This window comes from Corvus hawaiiensis, chromosome 3 (assembly GCF_020740725.1).
Source record: "Corvus hawaiiensis isolate bCorHaw1 chromosome 3, bCorHaw1.pri.cur, whole genome shotgun sequence".
Classification (NCBI taxonomy): domain Eukaryota; kingdom Metazoa; phylum Chordata; class Aves; order Passeriformes; family Corvidae; genus Corvus; species Corvus hawaiiensis.
This window is the reverse complement of record NC_063215.1, coordinates 11179938-11191280: the sequence shown is the minus strand read 5'-3', so window position 1 is coordinate 11191280 and position 11343 is coordinate 11179938. Positions and strand designations below refer to the sequence as shown.

General features: G+C 44.3%; 1 protein-coding gene across 1 annotated transcript; it reads right to left on the bottom strand.

Moving 5' to 3' along the window:
• Window positions 1-4632: 4632 nt before the first annotated feature.
• Window positions 4633-10893, bottom strand: NT5C1B (5'-nucleotidase, cytosolic IB). Its single transcript, XM_048297876.1, has 6 exons — window positions 10674-10893; window positions 10385-10552; window positions 7982-8111; window positions 7393-7515; window positions 6550-6734; window positions 4633-5541 (listed from the first exon to the last, which is right to left on the bottom strand). The coding sequence occupies exons 1-6, from the start codon at window positions 10800-10802 to the stop codon at window positions 5203-5205; spliced, it is 1074 nt and encodes a 357-aa protein (XP_048153833.1). The 5' UTR covers window positions 10803-10893; the 3' UTR covers window positions 4633-5202.
• Between the last annotated feature and the right edge of the window lie 450 nt (window positions 10894-11343).

The window sequence follows — 11343 nt, the reverse complement described above, 5'->3', positions numbered from 1 at the left end:
GCCGCGCGGAGCCTGCTGGGACCTGTGGTTCCGGGCGGCTCGGGAGCCTGCGCGCTGCCTGCCGGGCCGGGCGGTGCGCCCGCCGCACGCTGCTGACGGGGCGGGGCGGGGCGGGCTGCGGCAGCTGAGGGGTGTGCTGCCGTTCCGCCGGACCGGGACGGGCTCGGGAGAGAAATCTAATGCGGTTCGACAGGGGCAAAGGCAGGGTCCTACACCTGGTGGGGAATAACCCCAAGTACCGGCACAGGTTGGGGGCTGACTGAACCTCATTAGGTGTTGGCACTGAAGCTTTTGGGCGGCCCCTCAGCTCTGCCAACTTTGTTTTGAATCCTTAACCTCAAATCTGTTTTCAGCCATAGACTTCATCTCGTGTTTTCAGACACTGTTACTAATCCCAGACCGTGATGGTCCCAACCAGGGCAGCATGAACTCATTCAGGGAGTCATGAGTAGCCACTGCGGTTCCCCCACTAAAAATCCTTTTCACCCCAGCCATGCGAGAGTCACTGGTGGAAATGTGCAGAGAGAGAATTAAAAGGTAACTGAATTTTGATCAGGAGCAATGTAAGTTAAGGAAAATAAAAGAAAAAGGTGTTTAACAACAAACAATTCAATACTGGAGTTCAGTGCAGATTTAGGGATAAGATAGAGTCAAAGAAGACAGAACAACATAGATTAAGAGAAGTTTGTGATCAGGACCTAGGGGCCAGCATGCAGGGGAATAGAGTAGAGGGAGACAATAGTATGTGGGGGGGACAAGAAACAAGCTTGACTTGGCTGATAAGGAGCATGTCTGTTCTGAGTCAAGACTTGTCATGTTTGGGGAAATGACTTAAGAAACCCAAGAGGAAACCCATGAGCCTTTAATCAAGTTTCTTGTGGCTTGTCTGGACATGACAACCATTTGCAATAACAAGCTCCCCTTAACTGTCACATGTTGGTGCTACCTGCAGGCTGTCACATGGCTGCAATCTGTTCTGAGGCTGACCTCAGCTCATGTTACAGCAGCAGAAACATAGCAGATTCTTCTGGAAGTATCCTTACCATGTGTTTTCTGACTGTCTGTCACACTATTAGGCAGTTTAAGGGCTGTACAGGCAGCACAACATCTAAACACTCTGGATTCGTTGTCAGACCTCTTCTGTCTTTCTTTTCACCACAGAAAATGCTCTCTTCATTCTCAGCCCTTCACTCCATTGTGTTTTAGCCAGGCCACACCATTGCATCTGTGTGTAAAACAGATGGATTTTGACATCCTTAACATGGTGTAAGAGCCATGTTGAGGTGTTCTTCCATATGCTCTTCTCATAGTAAATCATGTACTGGGAGGCATTGTAGCCATACCCAGTCAAGCACCATGAGGATGGAAGAGCGGTTGCCAACGAGGTGTCAAAATAGGAGAACCAGAAAACCCCCTGTTACAGAGGAACAGATTCATTCTGTAAGATATCCTCTTGGTGGGCACTAAAGAATCTGCTGTTCATCACCTGGCATGGGGACTCTGCCAGTCATCTCTGATGCCCTTCCTTAGAAGGCTTGCAGGTGTGTTGGAGAGGGCACTGCCTCGAGGGTGCTGCCTGTGTTTGTTGATGTCAGTCCAGCCTTGAGTGCAAGGAGCATTTTGCTCGGGAGCTCATGGTGATCAGGAGCTGCGCATGTAGGCAGGGATGACGCATTCAGATGTTGGTCCCAGATACTCAGCTTGATAACTGGAAATTATTTCTTCTGACATTGACCTGCTCCAGAGATTTCTCTACCCCTCTGTTGCACTCAAGGTTGTGTTTAGCAATAGTGCAGGCCAGTGCAGGTTACAGGATCTGGCAGAGGAGCCTGAGGGATACCTGAGGATCCTCCTCAGGATATAGGAGCCCTCTGAATCCCACATCCTCAGAACAGATCATAGTCCTGAACGCATGTTGGAATACATATGATGATGACTATCTCCAATTTTTGATCTGAAATACTTCATATTTTGGCTCCTCCAGATGACATGCTAACCTGGAAGTTGGAAGGGTGTCTTAAAGATGGGAAGGAACTGGGAACATGGGTTTATGATGTCTTGGTAACTGGTGGGAAATATCTAACACACTCTGAGAATATGTTCTGTAAAAAAACAGATAAACAAAAATCTGAAAACACCTTCAGAATCTTATTTCTAACATTTTTGTCCACAGGGTTTGGTGGCAGTAGGAGACATTCCCATTTGTCCATACCTGGACTCTTATGTGGTACAGGAACCTGAAGCTAAGGGAACAAGATCTGGGTTTTCCTGACAGAGTTCTGTTTCCACACAGAATTTATCTGTGTTATTATTAATCCTCTCTCAGATTTTGTCTAGGATGACAGTTTCTTTTTCATGAGTCTGTCTTCCAGTGTTGTAAACAGGCTGACAAAGGACAGTTCTCTCTATTTCCCTGCTGAAACATATTTCTGTTGTTTTAACTGTGACTGTCTTAGGGTTATGAGTTGCCAGGGCATAAACTCATGGTAGCCTGATAAGCGTGAGAATCAAGACATTTTTTGTTTTGTCACTGTTGTTGTTGTTTGCTTGTTTGTTTTGTTTTGTGGACTGGAATGCTATTAAGAGACAATTCTCTTCTATGTCTACAAAAATAGAAAACACTTTCCCTCAGCTCCCACCCCACTTCACAGAATTTTCTTGAAAAATATTATTTCGGTCCACTAGTCAAGCTGTGCCTTGGAGCAGAAGAAAATAATTTTAACGGGCAGAGGCTGCTTGGCAAGCCAAATTCTCCCCAAACATCCAGACTAGTCTGGAAGGTACTTGCCTGAACTAGTGAGGCTCTGCTCCCCCACCATGCTGCCAGCTGGATATGCAGAGAAGCAGCCGCTGAGCCTGGAACAGTTGCCTGACAATTAGAAGACAGTGTGTGATCTGAAACATCTAAGGACATTTTGCTCAACTAATTTAGGAAAAGGGATTGTGGGCCTCAACATCAGCTTCTGAACTTTAATGCCAATTTGAATTCTGTGACTAAGAATGTAAATTCTACTATGTAAATTTGTGAACTCTTTTCACACATGCCTTAGTGCTGTCAGGAGGGCACTGCAAGAGGGAGTCCCCTAGTACTGTGTGTGCACAGATCAAAAAAAGACTTGGAAGCTCCTATGTCCTGGCCAGTAGGCTTCATTCTTGCTGTAGATGGATGGTTCATTGGAAATAAACATAATAGACGAGATGACTCAACTTCCAATTTATGCACTGATTTGCATGCTTATCCTGTCAGATATGAGACTCACCTCTGGACTCCTATAGGGATTAAATATCCCATTACCTTTTCATTATCAAGATGTAATTGTTCAATGAGAGTCAAATGCCAGCTTTGTTTCCTGCACCCAACCTCTACAGTTCTAACAATGCACAGATAAAAAATGGCCGATGCATATTCTGCTTCAAAAAGGCAGGACTGGTCTTTCTGAAATTGCAGCCATGCTTGTGTGGTAAAGGTACACACACAATTTATATTCCATAGCTAAGGAATATTTTTGAATTCCTTGTGGATTCTGAGCTCTCACATAAAAACATCTGCTAATAACATTTTTCATAATCTCCATTTGGTGAGGTAACTCTATCCCATCCTGGCAGACAATGACCAGGCCTCAGTTATTCATGTCTTCCTCACCTCCTGGCTGGGCTGGGAAATATGATATGTTTTGGGCACAAAGCCTTTAGCACATACAAAGCTCCAAGTACACCAGAAATCTGCAGTGCATCCCATCAACATCACATACTGGTGTAAACACTTGAAGACCTTTCCAACGGTCTCTATTCATGTTTCATGCAGGATCAAGGCTTTTGCCTTTGCTTCCAAAGAACTTTGTGGTTTGGACCCAGAATATTAAAATGATTGCCTATGTTCCTGGGAGGGAAACCATAACTGATGCAGTGGAGCTTTCTACAGTAATAGGACAGTTCATCTGGACAGAGGAGACCAAACTTTCTCAGAGGCTAACGTGAGATTCTGGGCTGAATTCCCCCAGGGACCACAGATCATCACAAGCTTGATTCACCATTTCTACTTCCACTGCAAAGCACATTCTTTTGGTTTTGTCTCTAGTGGTATGAATATATGACAACAATAAAAAATGAAACAGGACAGTTGTTCCACTAGGGAGAGACAGAGAACAAACACCACCTGACAGATGTTAGTGCTGTCATTTGGATATCACTTAGTTACATGGATAACAATGAGATACAGGAATTTAGCATAAAAGAGAGAGATTAGACCTATGGTGAAATATGAAGTCATGTAGCCACAGGCACCTGTGCCCTGGAAACTCATCTGAAGTTGCCAAACTGAGTTCACGCAGATCACAGAACAGTTGTAAATCCTAAGGAAATCTAGTTAAGAAGCAAGTAGTTCCACCAACAGCATTATTTCTGGGTAGATTCTCTGCTATTATGAAGGTGTGCTCTAAAGCTTCAGCCTTTGTCCCAGCCAAGATCCTCACAGCATCTCAGACTTCTACCCAGCTCTGTGAAGTATGTTGGGTCTAAGTGAGACCTCTATCTCTCTCTCAGATTTGACAGAAAGTAGTCACTTATGGTTCTAAATATCAGGAACATTCTGATTACACAAGCTCTGCCTAAGAAATTATGCTAAAACCTCTATTCTGTAAAGCCAGCTTTATTAAGATAAGAAAACAATATAGAAGAATACATGTAAACACAAGACCAAATACGCTAATATTTTACTAGAAGCCAAAGCCTTGTGGTGACAGACCTACTGAACACATATTTAACGAGCAAACCACCAACACGTAAACAGTTACATGTAAACTGTGCTTTTGGGAACTTCAGAAATAACTGTCAAGAACCAGCACTGCAGCATAGGTTTTCTTATAAATAACCCGTCAACAGTTTTTTAGATAAAATATAACTGTTCTGTCTCTCAGAATATGTCTCAAGCTATAAAAACAGTACAAATCTTCTCCTAATATCAAAACCACAGTGTTAGATACAGACAGGTAAAAAATCTAAACTGCTTAAGAATTATATTAAAATAACTCTATTAAAAACTTTCCAATATTAAAAATATTTCCTTTAAAGGATGTTCTAGCCAGAAGTTAAATCTTTAAAGACAGTGCTCACAATACACAAATGTAGAGGTTTTCATTTGTAACTATTGGTAGATTAGAGGCTGGCTGAGTTAAGAACCTTATCCTTAATGTTACCCTCTAGTCATGTAGATTTGCGGTACTTCTGAGCAACGCCATAGGGAACGTGTGCAGCTATGGTGCCTAATTTCTGTGCTCCTTCGATGTGGAACATCTGGTCATCAAAGAAAATGTGGGGGCGAATTTTCACCAGGATTGGTCCTTTAGGTGCTCCTGCTAAGAAAAGTGCCTCATCAATCTCCAGACCCCAGCTGCGGAGAGTCTTCAGCACTCTGGCTCCAGAGCTTGCTGCACTTCTGGCTGTGACCAGGTACGTCCTTATAGGACAATTTAATCGTTCGTTTTTTGCGTAGAACTTCTTCTGGAGTTTCCCCAGGTCTTCCAGAAAACCCTTCAAAGGACCCTGAGTATGAAATACCAGAAGCATATTTAGTATATGTCCACAGTTCCCCAAATCATTCTTTTGCTTTCTTCCAAACTGCCAGTTACACACAGAATTCCTTTTCCAAATGCTGTGCTCCTCCACAAACTCTCCATGTAACATCTCCAAATGGGTCTGCACCCTCACTAGGAATTCATACACTGGAAAAAAGTTAAAGCCATAACACTACATAGTAGGATCAGGGGGAAAATAATTCTCCCTAAGGCTTACAAGACCTCTTACAATATTAACTTTTAACTATAGTCTTTAATAAAGTGTTCATTAAAAACATTGAACTCTTTTTACTATGAACCATGAGTAATTCTTTTTCCTGCACAAAAAAACCAGTAGAAGACCTAATTACAAAGCCATCAGTGAACTCTTTCCAGACTAACGACTATACTACATTCCAATTAATGGAAGTAAATGACAGTTTAGTTCAAATTGCAATATATTGCACTGTCCAGTACTTTCACAAATAAAGCTTTTATTCTGAATTTATACTATTTTTAACAACAGCAGAATTGGTCTTTCAATTTAAGCTAATGTTAAAATATTTGTGGTTTTAGACAAATGGCATAGTTCTGCTTGGGAATAAGAAGGTATTATGCTGTTTCAATAACCAGAATATCTCAGTGTTTGAAATTAACATTACCTACAGTCTGATAAAAAATAATCAAGTAAATCAGTACTAGCATTTCTTTTTCTAATGATAGCATTAAAAGACAACTGTAAGTCACGGTCTTATATATGCAGTTCTCTTAGAGAAAAGAAAGAGGAGTGCAATGGTGGCCTGGTAAAAGGATGGCAATGGTGGCCTCTTTTATATGAAACATGTATTTTAAAGATTATCCTCAAAAAAGGAAATAAAGCCATCAGCTTTCACAAAGAACACATCCACACTGGGGAAGCTGGAGAAATACAGTAGCAACGAAAGCCATCAGGTCTTGTGGAAACTGCCTTTAAACAAGAAATTCAAGAAATACAAACCTGTGCAAGAGGTTTATTTTCATTCAGCTGTTCATGTTCAAAAAATCTGTCTAATCCATGTTCTTTGACAATCTGTTCTGATTCATCAGAAAAGATAACAGCATCCCCATCAAATGCCACCCTCAGCTGTGTATCTGAGTAAGCAACATCTTTGTTGGCAGTGAACATTGTAGCTGATGCAATGCCTGAAAATAGATCAGAGACTCTCAGTTAGCATGTCCTGCAAAGTCTTTCATGAAACCACCAGCAGTTTGGTTCCAACAACTTATTGGTGGTGACCTTTATACATGGTGAGCACGAAAAGCTAATGATCACAAAAGCTAATTAGAGATGGCTGTTCCGTAACACAAATGCATGGACGCTGTCCCAAACTTCTTGGACATGCTTCCTTCCACTTTCATGTAAGACTATACAAAAATGGTCCCCAAGCTGTGTTGCAAATGAGACAAAAGCAGGAAATCCCAAGGAGACCACTCAATCCAAGTATTTGTTATTTTTTAACTCCTTATAGGACACAGAAGTTGCTTTTGTAAGTTGTATCAAAAAGATGATGCTATTCAAACAGAAGTTGAATAGAGGTGCAAATTTGGTTTCTTGTTGAAGGAGGTAAGACAGAAAGGTGTAGGGTGATTAGGCTGTCATTATTAAGCAGGCTGAAGGGTCAGAGAGAATAGTATCACATGCTTTTATTTGGTTGAGTAAAAATAAGTGATAAGCTTGCACCATACTAAGTGGTGACTTTCTGCATTTGATGAGGCAGCACTACTTTCTGTGAAAGACACACGATATATTAATTTTTGAACAAGCTCAGCAGAGAGAAAACAAAAGAAAGTCAATTCAAACCTGCTTCTATAGCTTCCTGCACTTTTTCAGAATCCGCTGAGAGGTACAGGTTCGTGAGGTACGCAGTCAGGTAACCAATGGGGCTCTCTCCTCCCGTCATACAGAAACGTTCAATTGTTAAGCCTAAAGTAAGAACAGCACAAGGTGTAGCTCTGCCTTGACACTACAAACCTGTAAAAGGAACCTGTGAAAAGGTACACTAGCCTAGCTTACAGTAAACTTAAAGAAAATATGTTAATCTCAATTTCAGTAAGTTACACAACTTAAAATGATTACAATGTTTGATCAGCCCATCCTCATGGAGAACTTAGGGGAAAACATTCCCTCTAAGACAGCAGAGTAACTGCTGTGAAGATGTATGCGTAGGCAGCATAGATACCAAACATCAAAATGTTTAAGGACTTCTCAGAAGTTATGGTTGACACCTGACAAATCTAGAGCACTGGACCAAATTCTGTCTAATACTATTTCTCTTACGCTAACACCCAAAAATAGATATCAAAGAAACTGCTTTTCCCAAAGTCAGAACAGGAAGGATAAAATTATGTAACAGATGGCAATTCTACACACTTGTATTTATTTTATTTACCATAGTGATTGATGCTGTTTATGAGCCTCACTCCCACTTGGGCGTGGTTATTAGTCATCAGGACAATATCAAACCGTTCTTCATCATCAGGGTACAGCTCAAGAAGCCGGGCATTGACATGCTCCAGTGCCTGCAGATCAAAAATGTGGAAGTCAATAGACAAGTGGAAATGTGCCTCCTTTTTTAGTCACTGTAGTTTTAGTGATAGGATTGTCTTGAAGGAGAATGTGAAATACCTGATACCTTAACTTGCTGAACTTGTTTTACTCCTTTGTGCTTTGCTGCCCCCAGCAACTATTTGACTGGGTTCATTTGAAAGGAAGCAAGTAAATTCCTGAGGTACAGAATTCACTTATGCTGATTTATTGACACAGTTCAAGTCATCAGATGTCAAAAGCAATCCTTAAGTAGCGAGTACAAAATCACATCCTGCCAACATGATTAGCTTGAGAGCTTCTAATTGCAGTACTGAATGAGACAGATTTTGATTTGAGATCTCTTCAAAGATAATGGGCCAAAATGTTATAACCACAGTCTGGTGTTCTTATTTCCTTGACTTTTCATCTGCTCATCTCTCTCTGTATCCATCTGTTCTCCTATTTAGAACTTCATCCCTTTGGAGTAAGATTATTAGAGGCTAAGGGTGAGTGGGGGAAGTGATGCCATTTTTTTGTCCAGTGCCTGTATACTTTGCAGTCTAAGGACACCCTGGCCTGTGATTACAAATCTTAAGAGCTACAAGCATGAGATATGATACTTTTAAGTGAGTATCTTAAACATTTCAATAAGGGAATCCAAAGAAAAATATATTATTTCTTTTTTGCTTTGTCTCCAAGTAGAAAGGGTGACTCAACAAAGCCACAGTTCTCTAGACTAATGATTCCTGTTGCTAATACAAAGAATTCAAATGCAAATAGCATATCGGAAGGAAACAGAGGTCAAGGTGCATTTAGCTGGACATAGCTAACAGCTCTGATTTTCAAAGTATGAGCAGTTAAAGAGTCAAATCTTGCTTATACTCAAACTAAATTTGACACTGAACTCTAATAAATCTTAAAAACTGACTGTGCTAGCAGGACTGCTACATATAGGAAAAGATGCAGTAAATTCCCAAATCAATCTGCCCTCACTGGTGTATGAAGTGAATTATTTTATGGGCACACTTCTATGTTAAAAGCACCTTTACAGTGCTTGTGCCATTAGTGCTACTAACAGCTATATTATATTTACAGCAGCATGGGTAGTGACATAAGTAATTTTTCCACTGTGTATGTTCACGAAGTGGTTAATGAAGAAAATGTTTTAAATTCCTGAGACCAAAACTGAAGTAACGAAAATCTACTTTTAAAATCTGAAATGTTCTGCCAGAACTCTGATGTCAGCAAGTATAATTTCTAAATATGATTTAACTAATCTCCTAAAATCGTTGTGGTAAATCTCACCAAACAATTCTCAACGGACATAAAATTAACTCTGTAAGACAGTGTTTTTTCAAGACAGTCCCACTAAAACCTGTGCTCTTCAAAACCATACATATTTTCAAGTCTTTTCACTTTTCTGTAATTTCACTTGCTTTCCATGCTGCAGGCTGTTTCCCTTGGCCATTTTTATTTTCTTGTACAATGAAAGCAAAATATTCTATTTCAGCTGTTCTTAAACCTTGACTCAGAAGTAGGGAGTCCATTTCTTTTGCTGGTCCTCAAGAACAATTTCCAGGGTGACAATGAATGCAAGGAAAAATTAAAAGCTGACCAGAAGAAATGAAAAATCAACACTGTTTGGTTGTTTGGTTGGTTTGGGGGGTTTTTTTGGGAGGGGGGTCAGGGGGGAAGTGAGTTAGTTTTTTTGTTCTGTTTTGGGTGGTTTTGGGGAGGAAAAGGTTGTGACAAACTTAAACAATTTGGGGCCTATCTTTACTGAAACGGTCGTCAAAGGAAAGGTGCTTTGTGCACCCCATGTCCAGCAGAAAAGGCAAGTTGCTCCTTACCCACACCTGGGATGTGATGCTGTGAGCCGGGATACAAACCGGGATGCTGAGGGTACCACTCCGGTCCCGGTGACGCGAGCAGTACGTGCTCTGCCGCAGGCGTTCGGCATTAGTGCGGCGGGAGAGGGAGGAGAGGAGAGGAGAGGGAATGGGAGAGGGAGAGAGAAGCTGTGTCCGCGGGGCCAGGGCGTGCAGAGATGCGGGGGATGCTGCCGGGCTGCCCCGCCGCGATGAGCTCGGCCTCGGGAGAACAACTCCCAAAAACATCTCCCCGAGGCAGGATTATCTCTGCTGAAGGAGGCTTCGGGCTCCTCCTCTTCCCGAAATTTGGCCTCGCATCATCCTCCGCGCCCCGCCGCACCCCACACCCTCCCCCGCCCTGCCGGGCCACCCGCTCCGGGCCGCCTCCCGGCTACCTTGACGAAATAGAACGCCGGTCCGGGCTTGAGGGTGACGTTCTCGTTGTTCTGCTGGTACTCCACGTACTTCTCCACCCCATGCTCTTCGTAGATCCGCCGCTCCTCCACCAGGTCGAAGAGTGCTCGGGAAGACACGGCCACCGTGATGGCGTTCTGGGGCTTGGGCTGCGGAGCGAGCGCAGGGTAGTGCCGGCCCGCGGCCCTCAGCCCCCGGGCCCCCAGCCTCCCCCCGGACCCCCGAGCTCCGGACCCCCGAGCTCCGGGCCCACGACCCGCCCGCACTCACCGGCCGGGCTCTCTTGGTAACCAGGTTGTCGTAGAAAGCCTTGGCCGCCGCCCAGTCCTGCTCGGCCTCCTGCTGCCCGTCCTCCGCCGCCTGGCTGGGCTGCGGCTCCTCCGAGCCGGAGCCGCTCATGGTTCCTGGCGCAGCCGGGGCTGTAGCGGGCGACCGGGAAGCGGCTAGAGCGGCCGCCCTCCTGCCCCGCCCCGGCCAGGCGGGGGAAGGCACCGGCGCTGCCTCTCCCCGGCTCTATGCACGCCCGGGGACGGGGCCCGGGGCGGTCTGGCTTTACCTCGGAGCAGGGCGCCCCGGCCCCGGCCCCGACCGCGGCGCGGCGCGGGCCCTGTGGGGAAGCGGGGCCGCGACCCCCCCAACCCCTCACAGCCCGAGGCTCAGCCCGCCCGCAGTGTCTCCCCTCATCGTGGGGTTCGTGGGGTGCGCGGGAGCCGGAGCTGCGGCCCTTCCCCGCCGCCCACACGGCACCTGCGGCGCTCCGTTCCAGCACACGCCGACTCCGGCCGCTGCCCTCCACAGTGCTCGGGGAGCGGTGCCCGCAGCTGCTTGGTGTCAGGCTGCAGCCGCCGGCACTCAGTGTGCCTACAGCACTAGAGATTCATTATTTAACTGCAATGGCTTAATTGATTTACTGTTAACTGCAACAAATTCCCAGGAGATT